Raw genomic sequence first — 23,395 nt, forward strand, 5'->3', positions numbered from 1 at the left:
GGCCCTCAAGCGAAGGGAGAAATAATGTGTGCTTGACAAAACGTGCGAGATGAGTGATCGATTTGTAGCGATCGGTAAACCATGGATGTTGACTGAATTCATTAACACTTGGCGGCAGCGCATGCGTACATTTTGCAGACAATTTCGATAATGCTCTGCGCACCTTTAACGCTCTTCACAGCGCTCAATTGGTTTGAGAGTTCGGCCGCTGCTTTTGCCGGCTGTTTGCTCATTGAGCGAAGTGTGAAAAGATACAGAGTAGCGGCAAATGAAAAAAAGAAAAAAAACGGAGTGCAGACAACCCACAATAGGAAGAGTTTACCGTGGATGATGGCAGAGATCGAAGAGATCGATTGTTGATTTTAATTTCATATTTCTTATTTTGGGACAGTTGCGTTGATGCGTTAATTTCTCGTATAAATAGAAATAACAATTTCGTCATCAACATCATTCGATTGCGTTCAGTTCAGTGGACCATACATCCAAACAGCAAAAACAAAAATCATAATTTTTGATAATTTATAATTTGGTTACACCGAAAATGGTAAGTGGCGATAATTAAATATTAAATATAAAGTAAACAATTCGAGAAATCAGATTGAAAATGTTACAATAATTGTTTTAAAATATTTTACTCCATCTGGCAACTTTAGAAAATCGCATTCGTTACTTTGTGTCTTGTGGCAGCCGTTGCGGCTATTCCTTTGCAACAGCAACAACTAAGGCGTGATGTCTCTGAAATTTTAGCAGAACCTTTAAACGAATACCTACCGCCAGCATCTGAGGCTGCTGAACCACAAAATATCTATTTGCCACCCGTGGAATCGGTCACCGAACCAGCAGAGCCAGTTGCTGAAGAAGTTCCAGCTGCAGAAGTTAACAGCGCCGTAGAACCTGAAGTTGTCGAAGCCGCTGATGAAGTAGTACCCGAGTCCGCCGTCCTCGGCGAAAATGGCTATGTATACCGCACTGTGCGCAAGCTTCGACTCCGCCAACGTCGTGATGTCTCACATTTAAATCTGGGTTATTTGCCACCGGTAGCAGCTCCAAAGCTGGCAAACAGTTATTTGCCGCCCCATTTAGATGTGCCAGAGGAAATTCCCCAATTGAAACTTGCCAACGAATATTTGCCACCTGTACATGAGCTCCCAGCTGAGGAAGCCACTACGGAGGCAGTTGAAACTGAAGCGCCAGAGACAGAAGCACCCACTACTGAGGCAACAACAACTACAACCGAAGCACCTACCACAACCGAAGCAGCACCTGTGGAGTCAGCAGTATTCGCAGATGATGGCTATCACTATAGAAAGCCAGCAGTGTTGCCAGACTTGGGTTTGTTGCCTTTGGTTAAAGTAGCTGAGCCAGACGCGGCGCCAGAGGCTGTAACTCAGCCAGAACCTGTGCACGAAGCGGAAGTTGAAGCAGAGCCCGAACCAGCGGTGATGCAAGAGCCCGAGCCAGTTGAAGACTCCGAGGCAGTTATTGCAGCTGAGCCCGAACGCGCTTATTTGCCTCCTCTAGAACAGGGTGTGGTCGAAGCTGAGGGTCCTGAGGGGGAGTCAGCTGCATTGCTCGATGATGGCTATCACTATCGCGTGGTCAAACGTGTTAGATTGTTTTAGAGCAAAATAAGTACAGTTATTAGAATATTAAGATGTCGCGACTTTATATTACTCTTTTTTCTTATTCATAAATTGTTGACTTGTTTTTAGCACACATTTCCAACAAACATGCCAACACGTATATATTTAATTATTGAAATTGGTTATTCATCATATATATGAAAAATACACATACATATTTACAAGATAAATGTATTTGTTCTTCTTTTTATATCTAAAGAAAAATTGTATTATACAGTATGGTTTATGACTCGATTTGGCTGTACAGGTACGTATGTATAGCTACATACATATGTAGCTCATAGACATATGAGTTCAGATTCATCTAATTTGAGAACTGACGATTGAACTAATCTCGAAGAATATCGATCTCTGCAAATTTTTTATAGAGTAACATATCTATTGGTATAAAATCTGATCAAGTACAATCTGGAACTGGACTCAAAATATATTGAGTTGTCGAAAAAGTATTTTGTCAATAGATGTCGTAGCAGTCGTATATCTCCCGTGCTACCAATCACATTTTGTCATACCGTATAGTGTTGGAAAGGTAGGATTTTAGGCTTCATTTAACCAAAAAAAAAAATTAAAATCGGGGAAGTTGAAGAAAAGTTACAGTTGTTCAAAAATGACTGAAAATAATGAAGATTTTTGCTATATTTTGAAATTTTTGAATAAAAAAGGGAAGTATGCCAAATAAGCCACTAATGAAACTTATGAAGTTTACGGAGACGATGCTGTTTCAATTAATTTGTGTAGCACAACAACAATGGTTCGCTCTCTTCCGTTCTGGATATTTCTTTGTGAGAAATGCACCTTGCTCTGGTCGACCTCTCGTTGAAAAAGTCGATGAAATTATGAAAAAGATTGATCAGGACCACATAAACACCCATGAGATCGCTAAGAAACTTAACATTCATCATCAAACAGTTTTGACCCATTCAAAAAAGGCTGGCTACCAAAAGAAACTCAATGTTTGGGTACCACATGAATTGTCTGTGAAAAATGTAATGGACCCAATTAACATCTGCGATTCTTTGCTGAAACGAAATGGATCAAATACGAAGTGGGCGAAAAAGATCATGATCCAAACGTGGTGAAGTTCAACAAATGGTCGCAAAGCCAGGACTGATGCCTTGAAAGGTTATTCTGAGTGCTTGTTGGGATTGGAAAGGAGTCATCCACTATGAGCTGCTCCAGCTTAGTCGAACGATTAATTCTACATTTTACTGTCAACAACTTATAAGATTGGGGCAAGCAATCGGAAAAAACGGCCAGAACTGATCAACAGAAAGAGCTTCGTCTTCCATCAGGTCAACGCTGGACCACACACATTTTTGATGACTCGACAAAAACTGGGGGAGCTTGTCTGGGAAGTTTTTATGCATACATATAGCCATATAGCCCTGACCTTGCACCATCGGACTACCATTTGTTTCGGTCAATGCAGAACTCCCTTAATGGAGTAAAGTTGGCTTCAAGAGAAGCCCGTGAAAATTAGTTGTCGCAGTTTTTCGTCGAGAAACCAGACAATTTTTACACTGATGGAATAATGTCTCTAGTGGAAAAATGGTAAAAAGCGGCCTACCAAAATGGTACATATTTGGTTCATTACAGTTCAAATACATAATTTACATATAAAAAATATGAAAAAATAAGAAATACGAAAAGACTTTTCGACCGCCCTTTATTTATATAGTGTATATTCTATTGTAGGCGTACTGACACCTATATCAAAATGAATCCAACTTTGACAAACAAAGAAGAAGCTAGGTTCTCTAAAGATAGTTTTTAACCGCTTGGTAGGCAGAGCGAATCGTTTATGAGCTGACTCGTTTACATTTCGGCTCTCATAGTTAATCAGAGATCTCGATTGTTATGGTCATCTAAGTTCCCAAAGAGCCGAAAAAAAACAAAAACTTTTGATTTTACAGTTTCAGAGAGTAGTGCAAATTGATAAATTATATTTTTGTATAAGACGCTTGTAATGCAGCGTAAAATAGTTCCATTTATTTAAATTACAATATTTATTCAAGTAAAGAGCATATCAAACCTATATTCACGTAACAGAGCCAAGCCAGCAATGTTTCAGTGTATTATAAATGCCATTTAAGCATGTTAACTCTGTGGAAATATGTTGAAACAAGCTAAGTTTACTTAAGCTAAGTTAGGTAATTTGGCTGCTAAATAAAGATTGATCACTTTCTTAGTATGTTCTTTTATTGCAATATTCAGCTACCGAGTATAAGGATTCTTCGGTTTTAAAAACAATATCGACTCTCGAATAAGTTAGTCGAAATAACCCAAATTTTTGCCAATAATTTATGTCGATTTACGTCACTTTAACATATTGCTATAAAACTACATTTGCGGCTTCGCAAGCACACACACATACACATACGCAGCAAAAAGCTGATTATCTCGACTCGAAATGATTATTAAAGTTTGACAGCTCCCAAAGCTGGGAACTTTTGTAACTGTCGGTTATTTTAATCATATTTTCACATGCTCATAAAGCCGTCGGGTCGATAGGTTCGTAGGTACACACACATATCACAAACATAAGTTTGCAATGTGCATATGTATATATATATATTGACATGTATGTATATATTGGCAGCTACTACCAGCAGGTTGTTGCTGTTAATTAACTTGAAGTTTAATGAAATTAAAATCACACATAATCACGCAGCGTTGGCGCGAAGGGTTGGCGAAAAGAGCGCTTAAGGGTCGTTATTGACGCTATTGCGAACTGGTCAGTTATTCGGTGGCGAAAAATGATTATATAATTAACATGCATAATGCATAATGCATACATGTGTCAAAATATGTCAAGAAAAGCGGAAAAGTAGAAATTGTGTGGTAAATTTTATGAAAAAACTGAACCACAATTTAATTTTCGGAAGCTATGGCCGTGAGGCCGAAAGTTCTGGGTGAAAAATTTTAAGGTAACGAAAAAAAATAAAAGACATTTAAGATTTGTATTCTTTGAAATTGAAGTGAGGTTTCTAATGTATTGGTGAGGTTTTGTTATTTAGTATTGAACTTAAATTATTAAAGAAATAGACAAGTGGCTACAGGTGAAACTTAAAGCTGCAAAATGTCCTTTACATCTTATTGTACTTTAGAGGCGGTTGTACTACTGTGATCAAATTGAAAAGTGAATTTCGTCCATTTCATCTCTTTCAAAGTAATCCCGTCCAGCTGCAATACACTAAAGCCAACGAATTTTCTATTCATCATGGAACTTGGAAAAATCCTCCGTCTTGATGGCCATCAGAGCTTTCTTCGATTCAGCTTCCTTAATTGAGTAAAAACGGTGTCCTCGGAGTGGTCATGTAAATTTGCTGAATAGTCAGAAGTTATATGAAGATAAATCAGGCGAATGCGGTTGATCACGAATAACCAATGCAGTATGAGACGGTGCACTATCGCACTTCTTCGTTCAATAAATTCAGATATAGTAAAAATCGAAGAACTCACTTTTAGAGCCTCACAAATCGACGCGTTTCTCAAATTCTAATGAATATTTTGACGTCAAATTTAGCATAGATGTCACTACCAGTACTACCAACTTACAAGAAAAAAATTTAACAATTTAAAAAACCCGCGAAGTATAAATTATAAACTCACCACAGTAGTAATTTAGGCTCGGCTACACCGAAGCTATATACCATTTTCAGGTGCATTTCTTATAGAAATTATATGCATAAGTAAGCCCGATTACGAATACACAAACGGTTGTATCTTATGCTTTTGCTAGTCCACTCTAGCCACCTTCAAGTCGTAATAAAATTAATTTATAAGGAAAAGGGATCAGTTTTGAAGATCTATATCTTAATTTTTATCGATCAGTTTGTGTGGAAGCTATGTGCTTTAGCGGTCCGATCTGAAAAATTTGTTCGTAGATTGTGGTCTTGTCTTGAACGATCATCAGTATCAAATTTCGTGAAGATATCTTGTCACATAAAAAAGTTTTCCATATAATGACTTGATTTTTATTGAATGGAAGTCTTATGTTATAGTGACCCAATAGCAGTGATTCCGACAAATGAGCAGCAGAAAAGGACGTGTTCAAAGCCTCTAAAGGATATCTAAAAAAATCAAGGGACTATTTCACGTATATACAGACAAACAGATGGACATGGTTAAATCGACAGAGCTCATAATGTTGATCATTTACAATATATATTTTATAGGGTTTCCGACGTCTCCTTCTGGGCGTTACAAATTTCATGACAAACTTAATATACTCTGCTCAGTGTGTAAAAACCCAATGTCGATTAGTGATGCTAATCAATTCCTTTCTTTGAGAAGTATTTCAGTATACTTTTATAGGATATTAATTTCAAAGTATCATGGGTTTTAAACGTAAAAAGTTGTAAGGTTAGCTTATTTTGAATTTGCGCGTGGTAAAACTTTCTTTTAGAAATTTCTGTATATCAACTCTCATTGGATATATTTTTATAATATTCCTTTTTGCTACTTGGTGCCAATTGGATATTCCAAGTGTAGCCAGGTCCTTCTACACCTGGAGTGAAGGTCTTCTTCTTTCTATGCTTCCTCCGGCGATTATTTCTTTTTTCAAAAATTTCTAAAAATTATTTATTAATTTGCTCTTGTCTAAGTTATACTTTCATTTATCGCATTTTAGAAAATTCAAGTACTTCAATAGTTCTTCGTTAAACATTTTTTGGATAACTTCTAAGGCATTACATAGACTATTATTATTTATATTTGAGTCATATAAATGGTACTCTTCTCAGCAGGCGGTGTAACGGATGCAGAATTGATCAACAAGTGGGTCGCTTTGGAGGTGGCAAGCAGCGAAGCAGCACACGGCATTACAATATTCTGTTTACTCAGCTCCTGAATTTACTGAGAGAAGAGCGAAACTTTGGTATTTGCTACTTTATTTGTTTTTGCCTAATTTCCCAACGCTGGTTAGCGGCTTTTGCTGGCAGACAGCTGTTGCGCATTCACAGCGTTGTATATTCTCTTATATAGGCGGCTAATGGGATAATGGCTAACGAAGGGTGTGCGTGTGATATTATTACTTCGGCGTGTGTGTTGCAACCAATTTTTGGCGGCAAAATTATTACTCATTTAGAAAGCACTTTAATAGTTTAATGAGAATATTGAATCGAATTAAATAATACACAATTTATTTTAATGGTATTTCGTAAAACAAAATAATTGCTTGCTGCATTTTTTTCGGAATATTTTATTATTAGAACAATAAAAAAATAAACCGGGGGAAAAACTAAAAGAAAACTGCTAATTTTTTACGAATTTAATTCAGAATTAATTTCCACTTTCATTCCATTAAATTTATTATATATGCTAAATTTGACATAAACAAATTTTTACCGCGAAAATTTGCCGGCACATTCGTATAAGAGCACCTTTCGCCGACTGTCGAAGAGCCTACGCACGGCATGTGAGAGCTTTTCCGTTACTGCGCAGCTTTCCGCACACATAAACAAAATTTCCTTATTCACGGACAACATATAAATTCAGGCACCGACGAGGAGCAACTTCAGTTGCGGATTTTACAGCGTTCGGAACAGTGCTAAAATGTAATAACGGTAAACGGACGCAGCGTTAACAAAAAAATGAGTCAAATATAAATAACAAAAACAAATATTATACTTACAGCTCTACATATACATACAAATTAATGTAAATGTGTTTACTTAGCAAGTAAAGTAGTGTGTGTATGTATGTGTATGGGGTGAAAAGTGCTTATATATGCACAAAGGAGTAAGAAAAATGTACTTATATGCTAATGTGCATATGTGTAACTAAGTGTCATGTTTAAAATAAATAAAAAATAATGAAGATAACCAAATTAGTTAAAAATTATTAACCGCCTATAAACAGTTTAAGTGAAACAAAAAATTGAAACAATTATTTAATTTGTGGTGATCGACAAGAGTAATACAACTTGTTTAAATTTTTTAAAGAAATCCCTTCTTTCTACTAAAAATTTATAGAAAATAGGATAAAAATATAAAAGTTTGTGGTTTCATGTTTTAATGATTTTAATTAATTAATTTAATTTAATAAATTATTATTAAAAATAAATTTTTATATTTTTTTAACAGCTTATCTATTTAATTTAATTCAGCTTCTAGAACAAAAAAAATTAAATTTTTTAAAATTTTAAATTAATTAAATTAAAAATTAAAAAATTAAATTAAAAATTAAAAAAATATTTTTTTTTAATTTAAAATTAAAATTTATTTTTTTTTCTTTAATTTAAGACATTTTCTATATTTCGTGTTGCGAATAATACATTAAAAAAAATATTATTAAAATTTGAATTAATTTTTTTGTTTTTATTTTGATACCTCTAACACGGGATTAATATACATATGTAAAATTTTAACCCCGCATACCGGAAAAAATAATAAAACAAAAATATTAATCTCAAGCATATAAGTAAGAGTTAAAAAAAAAATCGCGTTTACTAAAATTATGAAATACAATTTTCAATTTTTAATCCCAAACAATTGCAATTTTTAATTTTGAATCAAAACTTTGGGAAAAAACGAAAACTTAATTGTTATTGTAAATTTTTTTAATTTAAAAATTCTGAACCCTGTTTATGTTAATAATTTCTGATTTAAAAGATTTTAGATCGCATTCTATATAAGTAGATTTGAATATTTTATTTTTTAATATTTTTTATTTAGACATATACTGGTAATTTAATTGTTTTATTATTAAAAAAACAGTAGATAATAATTTTAAAAATTATTTTATTTATTTTTTTAGCGCTAATAATATTGAATATATTCTAAAAATAAAAAAAAAATTGTTTAGTTTTAAATAAAAATATAAAATACTGTAATCAAAAAAAAAAAACCAGATTAATTTTAAACGTGCTTGTATTTTTTCCTAAAATCCAAATAAAAGTTTGATTTCATTGCAAAAAAAACATATACAGTTAGTTTGGTTTTTGCAACCAGAAATATTTCAAAATATTGAAAAGAAACCCAAAACAAATTGTGAAAGTGTAAGATTTTAAACAGGAGTGTATTAAAAATAAAAGTGTAAAGAGAAATAAATTTAAAAATTTAAAAACTTTTCCCCAAGTTTCTTCCGGATTTTCTACAAGCAATGAACACAGCTGTCAGTGAAAGTGAATAAATTGTGCCAAATATTTGGAATATTACAATTTCTGGCGTGTGTAAATGTAGGTGAGAGCATGCATGTAATTAGAAGGTCGAATTTCAAAATTCCATTTCCAATTTGTTTTATATTCACCTTCACATTTAAAATACGCTTAGTTCTTTTTGTTGCTCCAATCACTTTATGCCGCCATTAATGTAGCAATAGAATCTTTATTCGATTTGCCTAATAGCCTTAATGCAAACACATTTTTATTTACAATGAAATTTACATATTTACAGGTTCGATGCTCATTATTCTTGAATTGTTTGCATGAAATGACAAGTGGCTGTGTATGTTCCCTTATAAATGCTACAAATTTGTTTTTGCTCAAGTGATTTCGAACAGACAATTGTCTGTGAATTTTGATTTGTTTACATGAAAGTGAATTTATGAATATTTAATGTACGCAAAGACACACGCACATACATACATACGTATTTGGAGCAGCAGCGCATTTTTTTTTTTCTATTTTTGTTAGATTTTTGCTTAAACGTTTGAGGAGGCAAACTATTGTTAAAACTGTAGCATGAGTGCTAAAAGAGACTTAATCTATGAACAAATGCTTTCGACAAGGATTTGGTGTTAATATAAGCTATGTAAAATTATGAAGCGTCCGTGGAGGGAACTTCTTACAACTGGGCACTTCAGTTATAGAGACGAGTGCATATATAGTAAGTACTTCAATATTGACTCAGTACACATTTTAAGTAGCTGATTCGAGTCTTCTTGCACCCGGTACATTTCGAAGAAATAAATTTTTGTGGACTTTCAACGCCAAAGTTGCTTTGATATCTCAAATTCAATGTGCTATACACAATTAAGCAATAGGGCGAACCAGCGCCACTTGTTGCTGCAGTTCATAAAAAATCCGCTCTAAAATCAAGTTTTGGTAAGGTAAAGCATCAAAGAAATGTTTATGAGACTCTTGAAACTGCAAATAGAAAATCTCTACTTTAACAAGTGAATAAAGTTTCCATAGTTACACTATCGTTGTTGATAAATATGTATGTGTATTTTGCCGCTATTTCTCATGATTGAAAAAATAGAGCAATATAACGGGTGATTTTTTTGAGGTTAGGATTTTCATGCATTAGTATTTGACAGATCACGTGGGATTTCAGACATGGTGTCAAAGAGAAAGATGCTCAGTATGCTTTGACATTTCATCATGAATAGACTTACTAACGAGCAACGCTTGCAAATCATTGAATTTTATTACCAAAATCAGTGTTCGGTTCGAAATGTGTTTTATCGACAAATTTTGTTCAGCGATGAGGCTCATTTCTGGTTGAATGGCTACGTAAATAAGCAAAATTGCCGCATTTGGGGTGAAGAGCAACCAGAAGCCGTTCAAGAACTGCCCATGCATCCCGAAAAATGCACTGTTTGGTGTGGTTTGTACGCTGGTGGAATCATTGGACCGTATTTTTTCAAAGATGCTGTTGGACGCAACGTTACGGTGAATGGCGATCGCTATCGTTCGATGCTAACAAACTTTTTGTTGCCAAAAATGGAAGAACTGAACTTGGTTGACATGTGGTTTCAACAAGATGGCGCTACATGCCACACAGCTCGCGATTCTATGGCCATTTTGAGGGAAAACTTCGGACAACAATTCATCTCAAGAAATGGACCCGTAAGTTGGCCACCAAGATCATGCGATTTAACGCCTTTAGACTATTTTTTGTGGGGCTACGTCAAGTCTAAAGTCTACAGAAATAAGCCAGCAACTATTCCAGCTTTGGAAGACAACATTTCCGAAGAAATTCGGGCTATTCCGGCCGAAATGCTCGAAAAAGTTGCCCAAAATTGGACTAAGACGCAGCCGCGGTCAACATTTAAATGAAATTATCTTCAAAAAGTAAATGTCATGAACCAATCTAACGTTTCAAATAAAGAACCGATGAGATTTTGCAAATTTTATGCGTTTTTTTTTTTTTTAAAAAGTTATCAAGCTCTTAAAAAATCACCCTTTAGTTTCGTTGTTATTGATTTTTGTTCAAGAAGCTTTATTTAAATGTTACGTATACGCACTGTTGCCATCAAGTACTTTAGTTGAGTATTTATTTTTAGTTTGAAATTTTATTATGTTTCGTGGAAACTAGCAGATTTTTGAACAAGCGTCCAGTGACACCTAAAATTATTACGTATACGCGGTGTTGCTCTAGTGAGTTTTTAAAAGTAATAACCATTATATTGCAAATATTGGCAGAATTAGTCTAAAAAATTATACTCATGAAATTAAGCAAGATTTCGAAAATAAAAATTAAAATTAAAATATGGTTGTTCTAGCATTAGTAAATATAATGGCGAACTAACTGTCGGAAATACAATCCACTAAGCTTGTCAATGAAGTATAATGCTGTGTTAGTAAGTTAACTAAAACCGATGGCATTTTTGAAAATTGAAGGCGCTATTTCTTAAAAAAATTTGCTGTTTTCAAACACAAATTTGCGTCTACAGATCTTTTAAGCCGCTAATCAAGTGTAAATCTTGAAGTTAAATAATTTTTTTAATTTCATTCTCGCAGTAATTTGCAGCTAGTTGCCCTTGCAGGATGTTAAAAATATGTTTTAATAATGTATTTGAAGAATATAAAATTTAGCATAAAATATTGCGTATACGCACCATATTACTTGTATTTCTTCTGTGCGCCAAAAGCACTCTACTGTGAAATAAATAATAAATTTAAAGAAAATGTAAACAAAAACTGTTGCATACATTACCTAATTATATAAATTGGCTTGAGTTTGCTGCTGAAATGCACCTGCGCTTGAGCAACTTTTAATTAAATGCTGTGCAGCCCATCAAGCAATTAGAGAGTTTCTAATAAAATAATTAAGAGTTTGTGTATTTTGACCTTCATATCATCGTATCACGTTACAATCTAATTTTATATGCAATCGGTGTATTAATTATGCAAAATATACCGAGCGTGCGGAAATTGCACGAAACTGTAATTATAACGCTATTAAAAAATAATACGAAAGGCGGCAGTGTCGATAACAGTTAGACAGATGGATTGGTGGGGTACCCTAAACAACTTTCTTAAATATATTTGAGATGGTTTTTTTTTATAAAATTTATTAATCTTTTGCTTGCACAATTTACTCATATTTTCACGTTTCGTTTATATTTGTGGAGTTATTTTTTAATAATTTATTCTCAAAATAAAATTTTTGGTTTTCTATTTTTATAATTGTAGTGTAAATTAAAAAAAAAACCTATTGAAAAAAAGGAGCAATTTTTATTTAGTTTTCTGTATAATTTTTGTCCAAATTTTTTTGAAAGTTTGCTCGGCATTATTTGTGTTTATTTAGAAAGAATAATTGAAAATCTCATTGTGTTTGGCATGCACACTCGCTTGCCACAAAATCTTCTTTCGCATACACATCCAAACCATTTTTGAAAGGCCGACAATATTTTTATGCATGAATGCATGTGGTATTTGTTCGAACCATCTTTTATAGAAATCCACATGTAAATGCCAACATACATGCAAACTTATGCATTTTTCTGTGAATGTAAACATATCTGCTTTCATTTGTATGAATGTACACATGATTTTTTAATTATTTGTGTCGAATACAAAACAATCGATTTACTGTAACTGGAGTTTAACCACAAAATCGCACACAGAAACAACAGCTCTGGTAAATATTATATTGTTTTCATAACTATTCACTTGGTTGCATTTTAGGTGGATTTGGAACTTAGAATATTTTCCGAATAACAGTAAATTTTTTTTTGTATTCTGCCTTTCGTATTATTATGCTCCAAAAAAGTTGTTAATGTGATAGTTTTATTTTCGTTAATACATTTAATATTCTCCGACACAGATACTATAAACGGTGATCTTCACCATTTCCTCTGCCTTGTATTTACTCTTTATATGTTTGTGAATAGAAACAAAAGCTAGCGAGATTTTTCGTTTATACGCCACAGATTTATTAGCTCTTGTGACATTGGTGCCGGCACCCTCTGTTTGCCTTTGTGAGCGAATCCTTTCTTTGTTGTTTATCGACCCTTTTGATATCTTGAACACCATATTTTCAAGCTGCTTCAAAGTAAGGCTTCAGCATGCCTAAATTTCCATTTACCTTCAAGTGAAGCCTATAATTAATAATTCGCAGAGTTTTGATGAGGAAAAAAACACAGTTTCCTTTTATATTTTCCTCTTTTATGTTAAAAATTCATAAAAATTAACTCTCTTTCAAATTCGTTTCCACAAAACCAACCAAATATTTCATGCAGTTAAGAAGGAAATAACCGTAAAACAACAAAAGCAAGAAGAAAGAGACACTCGCATGTAGCCTTTCATGTTCCAACTTCGCATTGAGTTGTAGTTCTTGTAGTCTCGACATTACCGTTGTACAAGCGTATTACACAGGTATTATCTGTTGCTGTTAATTAAAACGACGTCAGCTATATAAATAAATATCACAAAGCGTTGCTTTCGCTTCTCTCCAACGTTTCCCGTGGAACAGCACAAGTTCGCATCGCTCTTTAAACATATCCTTTGAGATTTCCTGCTTATGCCATTTGTTCGCTTATATTGATTGGTTTTTGTTTTCCTCGCACAACCACACGTGCATTATTGACGCAACCAGCCTTTTGTGTTGCCTTGGCTTTGCGGTTTTTCCGGTATTCGCAGCTTACATTTCCGGCTTTGTCCGCCAGCACATTCGAGGTTGAAATGTATATGGCTTAGCAAATATACACATACAAATGCCTACATTCGCTTGCACTGCCACTTCATTATACCATAACTAGGCACACACACACACACACATTCGCAAATATGAATGGGTAGACGTCAGTGATCGGTGATTGTGGGAGTTTGTGTAAGCATGTGCTTTATGTTGCTGGTTTCCTACTTTCCGCTTTCATGTTTTGGCATTTGGTATTTTGGTTTTTGTTTTAGCTACCGATTGAGTTTGTGAGTTGAAAATTCAGACAGTGAGTATAATGGAGGGATATTGTCCTTTATTGATGAGTTTGTGTTTTGAAAATGTGGTGATTTTATAGCGCCATTTACTTTACAGTGGAGGTTAATTTCCAAGTTGTTTACACTCGGTCGAATTTGTTGCTTTAGCGGCTCTGGATTCGATTCGCTTGCCTGTGGTCAATTACCAAAAATTATTATTTGAAACTTTAAAGACAAATGGTTTTCTATACGAGTTTAATTTAGGTAAGAAATGAGCAGTTTTCCCACTGACTCAGTTGTACAATTGGTTTTAGGTTTTGTTGATTTGTGAAGGAATGTTTTGTTTGGCTGAAATTAACTATATTTACGTCTTGATTCTATAGAGTTTAAGTCATTTGAGTTACCGGGAGAATTTAAAATTCATCTCTCACACACACACTACCAACGAGATATCATCATAAGTAACTTCCCGGTATCGTTATACCACGTCTTACTTTGGGTGAAACGGGTGAAAATAATGAAGAAATTCGCTATATTTTGTAATTTTTGTATAAAATGAAAGATTGCCACGCAAGCCTCCAATGAAATTTGTGAAATTTACGGAAACGATGTTGTAACAGTTCGTGTATCACAACAATGGTTCGCTCGTTTCCGTTCTGGAAATTTCGAAATTTCGATTTTAATCAGGTTCTAATATAAGTGCCTTTGTCAAGTCAAAAAATATTCACCACATCGCCTACCTTAATTTGTATGTACTTTCGAACACCACCCGCAACATGTGCTTTTGCGCGTATGCTCCAGTAAACAACCACTTTCAACAATCATTTCCAATTTTCATTTTCATTATATTGATTGCTTCGATCCTCACGCCAATTGTTAGCGTTTTTAATTTTCCAATCTCAATATTCTGAAATATGAATGCTCTTGCCTTTCTGCTATACGAGCATTATACGAATACATAAATACAGACGAGTACGTTCGTTAGCATATTCACGCTAAGTCAGAAGTCGGTGCATGCAAAACAATTACTCGGTTGCTTTCTGGTTGATTGCTTCGTTGCACTGATTGTTACATTTCGTGCAAATATTTATTTTAATGGGAAGCACTCGTATTTGTTTTATTTGCACATTTGCCATATTTTATAGCAATGTTATTCTCGTTGTTGTTGTAGTATTTCCACAACAACTAAATGTGCATGCGAGTGTATCAAATCCGCGCCTAACAATCGGACTTAGAATTGCCAATCATTGTGCTTTGTTTTATAGTTAATCGCACAAACACAACAAGCAATAGTTTTTAGGAGTGATTTTAGGAGTATGGGGGCCTCATTGTATACCATAAGCCATTCTATTTTTACTGGCACTTTATTAATAACTTACTCGAGCCTATTGAGGCAAATGTCAACAGTTTTCTCAATAGTAACTGAACATCATGATTAGATTTTACTTGTAAGGATACTTGAAATAGCAGGGTTTTCAGATATAATACTCTTCTGACATGTGAAAACTCGGTTATTGTCAAAGAAAATGCTATAATGCCGAAACAAGAATTATTTGAAAAGAACTAAAGTTTATAGGGAAAATTACAAAAATAGATTGATTTTTTTTAAATTTCTTTCATATCCTCCTTAAATTGGTATAATTTGAAATAATTCCGTAGGCAGTAGGATCTTAAGATCCAAGCTATTTTTACTATGATATCAGAGAAAATTTACCCGAACTAATTCTTTCGTATAATATTTTAAATTTATAAGGTTAAGTTAGGTATTTTTGTCTCGTCTCTTTATTTATGTAGAGCTCACTGTTAGCTTTCTGCTTACGTACATGCTTGGCAATCATTTCCGCTTGCCCTCTTTCGCAGCAACGAATTTGTGTGTTTGTTATTGTGTCGGCTAAAGAATTGCAAGCGCAACAACAAAAAGTAATTGCAACTGTCTACAAATCACCAAAAGATTTTGCAGTAAATTGCAAGGCACTTCGGCGACAAACTCTAAACTTCGGTCTGCAGACAATGGCGCCTGACGCTCTTTTGCCAGCTACTCGGTCTTTTGGCAAAGCTCGTATGTGTGTCAGGGGATACGATGGCGAATTTGTGCCACTCGAAAGTTTATCAAAGCGACAATTTTCTATCGGCCTGCTGCTGCTTTGTTTTATTATTATTTATGGCACTTTGCTTATACAATATACATATATAAATATGTTGAAGTTAGATATAAAAACCGAAGCACGCTTTGACGTTGAAATGGAGAAACCTACTTAAGAAGGAAATAGATATAATATGTTTATATTATGATTAAATTTGGCTTGATTCATTGAACTGAAAATGAGAACTTTTTTCATAGATTGGCCGAGCATTCTCCGCGCTAAAAGGAAGATAATTTTTATAGGCTGCCATATATTTCTTTAGGAAAATATATTTGTGTGGTGATATTTTCTTTTCAAAACAGCTTTGACAATATTTTTGAATTTGAATTGCTGCTTTGGAGTTAAAAACAAAATGTGTTTTAGCAAGTTTCCTTTGTCGAGATGGAAAGTGTTGGAGGGACATGAAGCATTCACTGAGATCCATGATGGCGTAATAAATTTGACTTAAATGAGTTTGTGACCTTTGGGAACACAAAAGTTATGCGATTATTTTCGAAGATCATTGTGCTGACATTCATTCTGACATATCATTCTTTGAGGATATAAATTTGCCACCAAGAGGCTATTGCGATCCCGAAAATAAACAAACGAACACATTAATAAAATTTACTTAGAGTCTTTGCTCGCTAGAAGTTACTAATGTGCTGCTGAAATTATTATACATATGTAGAAGGACCTAGGATTTGTTTACAACCCAAGCTATTTTGACTACGACGAAAGCAACTGTGATTTCTACAAAACCCGTAAATATCTATGAAATTTAAAACCTCAAGCAGATTTGTAAATGTTTTTATGGACCCTCCCTGCGAATTCTTCGTTTTGTATCAAATTTGAATTAATGCATTTACACATTTTCAGATTGTTTTCCGTCGCCCTACCTCTTCCTCACTTCTTTCGGGAAAATATTTGACTGAATATTAGAAATTGTTGGCAGACTTTTCAGTAAATTGTTTTGTATTTGTTTATGAGTGGCAATTATATGCCAAAGTCGGCATTCCATGTTAAAAACACGTGCAACTGCTGTGAGCTACTGTCGCCATTGTTGTACTACACCACCTCATACCCAACACTTTAGGTACATACAAACATACTTATAAATATGTATATACGTGCTTTTGTTTGTGTATTGCTTTGTTATTGTTGCTGATAATTAATTGGCTTTGATGTGCCGTAGGCGGCGACAAATGCCTTCGCGATCGATATGTAAATTAACAAACACACCTACTTATTTTTGAATATAAGCGCCGGCAATATATACATGCATAAGTACAGCGCAGCAAATGTCTCTTGAATATATGTATGTAGTTAAACATTGTTGCTAAATGTTGCGTGGTTGTGGCACTGCTGTAAATGAGCGGTAGTAATAGCATTACAGCATCAAAGTACACGCACTCTTACTTAAATACATACATTTTTACATTCCTTTTCATTTCGCCATCTATTTTTGACAACTTAGACTGCCGTTTTGAATGTTCGTGTCTCGGCGATAGTGTTGTGCTTTTACACAGTCGGCCAGTTTGAAATTTTTTTATAATATTTTTGAAAGCCGACAATGATTAATTGGAAAATTTCTTTTATTATCAAATATTGGCGAAAATTAATAATAAAATGAATAAATTTTCATTTGAAAATATGAATAATAATTTCTCAATGACCAAATATTGTAAAAAATAAATATAATATGAAACTGAATATACATGTATGAATATCTCCGTGTATTTAAAACCCTCAAAAACCTTACATTGAAAAAGTAGTCTAGTTCTTAATATAGATAAAAACTTCTTGACTGTTGATATGTAATAACAGGAAATACTCATAATAAATCAATGGTATTATTTCTTAAAATTCAATTCAAATATTTTTCATATAAATTATTTATAAGAAAATGTCAATAGAACATTCCAATACAGATAACTGGGTTTTTATTAAACTTGATTTTTTTCGCTCGTCTAGAATTTATAGCTAAATTCTCTGTCATTTAAGTTACTCCTCAGACCACCTGGGCGTATGAGCGATTTCGCTGAATGTGACTAGTCAAAAGAAAACTGATTTATAAAAATATTTTAAAATGTAATAGCTGGAAATACTCATACATAATAAATCAATGGTATTATTTCTTAAAATTCAATTCAAATATTTTCCATATAAAAATTCCAATTTTTCCAGTGTATCGAATTTATTTATAAAAAAATGTCAATAGAATAGATTTGCGTTTTTATTAAACTTGGTTTAACTTTCTCTCGTCTAGAATTTATAGCTAAAACCTCTGGTTACTCCTCAGACCACCTGGGCGTATGAGTGATTGAATGTAGTCAAAAGAAAACTATTCTATAGAAATATGTATTAAAAACAGCTTTTTAAAAAATGCATAGAAGGTAATACAGCTATACAAAAAATATGTTTTGTTTGTTATTGTAGCATATATTTATGGTTTCAGGTATCCTTACATGAACATAATGAATCTGCTCTTTTTTATGATGTTGCATTACTTAAATTATAATATTTTATAGGCTGGTTAGTAATAATATTATTTTTTCCCGTCATTATTGGGGTTCAGCGCATTCCTTTTGCTTATACATTCATAATTTGACCCCCACTCTCAGACTTCTTAGCGAAAAAATTCATGTAAGAATTTATTAAAAAAGAACATTGAAACTAAAAGTCTACAAAATGTGCTATTATATTCAATGAAAACCTTCTTTTGCGTTTCAAAAGTTATTGGCATGCTTTCGGAAACAATTATGTCTAAGAAATATGTCTACCAGTGGAAGTCCCATTCACATATTAACTCTAAAGTTGTATTATAAAAGTAAGCCTTAAGATTTTAAAACGTCATCCAGTAAGAAATAAAAAAGCGATTTGTCAAAGCGATGGGCGTGTAAGGATATTGTTGGAATTGATTTTATAGCATATTTTTGAGTAAAAAATGAGTGTTCACGAGGACCTTTAGATGTAAGAAATGTATCAAAATTATTTGAAAGTTCAAATGATGGCAGATTATTGCTGATCTTTAAAAAAGATTGCCAACTGGAAAATTATAAAAGAAATGCTCTTAAAAGAAGTCTTATTGTGATATCAAATATATTTGCGACAATTTTCTTTTTATATATCTTCAAAAAAACTGTCATTATGATAATATCAGTTGCTTTGAATCAGAAGACGTGAATCTGATTGTAATTTAAAATGTAAATAAAGATTTGAAAAATAAGCGTGAGCAAATATTATAAAATTAAGGTTAATTTAATGAATTTTGAGCAAAAATATATATGTAAACCCAAAATCGGTCGTATATCTATGGCAACAATACCACTATAGACCAGCGTAATCTGAGTAATAAAAATTGTCTAAATACTTGAAATCGAGTTGACTTCATACGTTATTGAAAATGCGCACATATTTACAAATTTATAAGCACGCAGACATTAATTACATTTAATACACTTATACACATTGTTTTCTAAAAGTATTTACAAAGTCACTTTCCACTACAATTATTAATTACACATATTGCTGCCAACTACAAACATATACCAACATAAATGCATGCAAATTAACCGTTCCACGTTTACTAAAGACGACTCAGGCAAAATAAGGTAACCACAGCGTAGCTATTTTTACACACTCGCGACCACATCAACACAAGCGAGTCCCCTAGCAGCACACGCCACAACATTAGAATTTACATTTTAAATTGCTTACCAAACTCAATTTGTATCTTAGTAGAACAGCACAAGTAAGCGCAACACAGCCACTATCATAAACACTAACAACAACAACAACAATATTAAGAAAAACACAAGCCAACAAAGCACTAACCATAAAACAATGCAACCAAAACACAGACGAGATATTGAAAAGGGTATACTCCGCACACGGCGAGCACATACCATCACATGTACGTAAACACACAAGCGCACACATATGCGCATATGTATATGGTTGTTGGTGGCAATAAATGCAGCCAGCATCTATTGAAAATAAATGGCAAGGTTAACCAAATAACCGCAACATTAGCGAGCTAAAAGGCTATGAGGTGGAGCGAGTGTGTGAGTATGCGCATGTGTGCTTGTGACTGGCTGCGGGGCGAGCGCTGCATGAAGGTTAGGAAAGCGAAGTGTGGATGGAGATTGTGGTAATTTGTGGAGTACATGAGCATAGACGCTTTTAGCTAACCTCACTGTGATATTTGACTTGATGCATCAATGACACATGATCAAGGACAAGGACACGGAAGATTTAAGTATGAGCAATGAAGTTAGTGTGTAGAAACATTTAAAATGAAAAAAAAGAAATAGTATGTGTTCTTACACACGAAATTTGTTATTACTTAGAAATGTATGTACTTCTCAGTCAAATATTGGTGAGAATTAAAGGCTAATTTGAAAGTGGCTGTCGAAATGGTTGTAAATTACTTGTAGTAATTTTAAGACTTTTGCAGATATTTTTTGAAAAATATTATTGTTTTCTTTGTATTTTTTGAATATACAAGTCCGTGTATATCTCGAAATTAATAGAACAATTGCGTTTATCGATGCATATTGATTACACAAAAAGGCAGGTAATTGAATAATTTCTTGCGAAATCTTCTTATATTATCAGGAAAGTGCTTTGGATGAATTTGTTCTGAGAATTTTAGTAAAATTTGGTGAAATTACATTGTTCAAAGCCATAAAAAACAAAAAAAAAATATACTCTTCACAGCAAATATTAGTTTTTTTGGTACAACCCATGAGATCTCCATTTAAAATCCACAATCCCCAAATTCCCAGAAATTACAAATCAATTATTACACATTTCTGATTAATAATTGAAAGCAGGCATGTAACAAATTCCTATAACGAAAATGTAGCAGCGCCAACAAAAATTAATAATGTAAAAACATCAAAAGCGACACCAAAAATCCCATCAATTCATGAACTCCTCAGTCCTTTGCTTATTTCACGCAACGCCACGCAAAAGAAGGGGGACCCGCGTAGAATGCAATAAAAAATATTAATTTCGAATATACGGAGTCATTGTGTTGTTGTTGTTATTGTCATTGTACAACAAGTTTGTCAATTGCCATATACAGGAGCGTTTACTTTGTTGCTTGGTGCCTGCTGCCTAGACATCCAACAACTCAATTGCCTTTAGCCCGTTTACCGACGCACTTGAACCTTTTTAAGGCCCTTTAGCCTTTAATTTTACTTGGCATCCCACCACGAGAACAGCTTTGAAACCCCATATCTGCCACAGTTGGCATCCAGTTCCCACCGAACATCATAAAATACACAGTAATTGGTTTTTCTCTCGGATTTTTTTTATCCCCCTTTCTGGTGTTTGCGTGCGTTATTTGCTTTTCGAATCCTTCCACGGTGTTTTTGTGTGCCCTTCTGCACGTTCATTTGGTTTCTTGTTGCTTTTACTGCACTTTGTTTACTCAAAAATTTTCTCTTTTCACACTTTGTTAGCTTTTTTCGTCACCCAGCAGTTGGCAACTAGTACACGCATGCACACACACACATGTTTCATTCGCAAGTTGATGAAAATCTGCCAGGCAAAATCACATTTCCGTGTTCTTAATTTCTTCCTTTTCATTTTGGAGTTTTTCGCTGGCTTTTTTTTTGCGCCTTTGGATCGAGTAACAAGTTCTCAGTGGCGGGTTTCTTCAATTTTCCGCCGCTGCAAACATTCTGCTGTCAACCAGAAAAAATCCTAAATCAACGGCTTCATTTTAATGCCATAGTTGACCCGGCAGTTTCGCGGTGTGTTACGATTTTGTTGTTTTCCTGCTGCTATAGTTAAAGCAAAAAATAAGCGGAAACATAAGACAACAATGACAAACGGTACAAGCGGCCCTTTCTATCTATGTCACTTTGAATTTGACGCGACGCTAGTGAAAGTTTAGGTGTAAGGAAAATGAAGGTGAGCCGCCAAAATTCGAAAATAATTATGAAGTATAAACATGCGTAAAATGAGAAAAATGTCATCCTTCCTAAAAAAAAACAGTTAAGTAAATTTCAAAGCGAACGCCTTAAATGTTAATGTTGGGTTGGGACCGCTTACACCGCGCTCATTGACACACACTTGCAAATGAACAAATATATTTACATCCATTTAAAATTTATTTGTTTGTGTGCTTCTATTGCTGTTCAGCTTAAAACGACAACAACACAAATTCAGTATTTCTTTTTTATTATAATTCCAATTTTTTATTTTCGCCGCACATTTCCGGTCGCATTTAAAAGTGTTTTAAGGTTTCGCGTTACATACAAACTCACGCTCACAATCGCACATTGGTGTATGTGTGGGTGTGACTCAATGCTAATGCGAAACGAATTGAAAATTTTATTGTTATAAAAGGTGTGCGGGAGCTTGATTTTGCTTGGTGTCAACAATCAACATTTAACGTTAACAACGCAACCGCTTCGCAACAAGTAACGGTGCTATCGTTTAGCCATCTTCAAATGAAGACATAAAATTACCATCAAATTATCATTTGGCGTGAAAGAATTAAAAATGAATTCATTTCAATTTGCTTGAGTGGAAATTGTGGGGAACTGTGGGTTATAAAGTATTTAAATTAGAATTATTCTAACAAAAAAGTTAATGTTTTTTATATTTTAGTTCTGTATTTGAACGTGTGTAGTATAGTTGATATGTATAATATCTTTGAGCTGCAATATTCTGTATCATACATATTAGCCGGGACGTTAGTAGTCACTTGTGCAGAGTGGCGATATTTTAAATGATTTCGAAGTTTTTTTTGCTTATAGAGACTTCTCTAGAAAAAGCAACAGGTCTATAGATGAGGTAAATAAAATATATTTAGCGGCTTTCTGGGTGTCTCAAAATCTTTGCACTTCTCTATCAATTGTAGTCCGCTTTCATACACAGGTTCACTTTTATATTTGGGGATTTGACAATCCCAGTATTCTAATCTGCCAACGCACAACTTTATCGTAAAATTTGATCTCTAGTGCTATTTATAATAGTACTCGTGATAAGTCCATTATTTAACTTCGACAAAAAAAGAATAAAATCGGGAACATTTCTGAGCGATTATTTTTTTTCGACGTAGATTAAATCAACAACAGTGGATGGGGTAACTTTATTAAACTTTTGGGAATGAAGCACCATCAAGGACCGGTATGATGATTTTAATCGAGTTCGTCAACGGTTTTCGACACCCGAAGAGGCGGTGCGTTGGTGCGTTTAAAACATATGTTTCTGAGATACCTCAATCAGCATGCACAATTTTAAAAATCTTAATAAAGAAGATTTGTTTGAAAAACTAATCCTGAAATATGAAAGGCAACCCTCGTGTTTTCTCATCAATTTTATTAATATTTGTTTAACAGTCCTCTGGCTGTCTATGGCTTATATCTCGGGAATGTGGATTTCATCAAAAATATTACGATCAGGTAGTTTTTGTTTTATAACAGGTGTTAGAAGAGCACCGGCTTATCGTCTGAGCTTTTCAGGTTATATTTATATTGTAAATTGATACTGTCGTTCTATCAGGGTAGTAATTCTATTTTTTC

At 33.8% G+C, this 23,395-nt stretch overlaps 2 protein-coding genes across 4 annotated transcripts in view; both read left to right on the top strand.

Annotated features, from left to right (window-relative positions):
* Positions 1–404: 404 nt before the first annotated feature.
* On the top strand, positions 405–1,819 carry LOC105226489 (cytadherence high molecular weight protein 1). Its single transcript, XM_011205379.3, has 2 exons — positions 405–544; positions 654–1,819. The coding sequence occupies exons 1-2, from the start codon at positions 542–544 to the stop codon at positions 1,620–1,622; spliced, it is 972 nt and encodes a 323-aa protein (XP_011203681.2). The 5' UTR covers positions 405–541; the 3' UTR covers positions 1,623–1,819.
* Positions 1,820–8,511: 6,692 nt separating this feature from the next.
* LOC105226517 (uncharacterized) overlaps positions 8,512–23,395 on the top strand; it is a 102,792-nt gene continuing 87,908 nt past the window's right edge. Inside the window, exon 1 of one of the 3 annotated variants that reach the window (XM_049459381.1) lies at positions 8,512–8,769. The gene's annotated coding sequence lies outside the window, so the exon portion shown is untranslated. Of the gene's footprint in view, positions 8,828–23,395 lie in introns of all 3 variants that reach the window. The other 2 variants (XM_049459380.1, XM_049459379.1) reach the window with 2 other exon arrangements.

The sequence above is a fragment of the Bactrocera dorsalis genome, chromosome 5 (genome assembly GCF_023373825.1).
Source record: "Bactrocera dorsalis isolate Fly_Bdor chromosome 5, ASM2337382v1, whole genome shotgun sequence".
Lineage (NCBI taxonomy): Eukaryota > Metazoa > Arthropoda > Insecta > Diptera > Tephritidae > Bactrocera > Bactrocera dorsalis.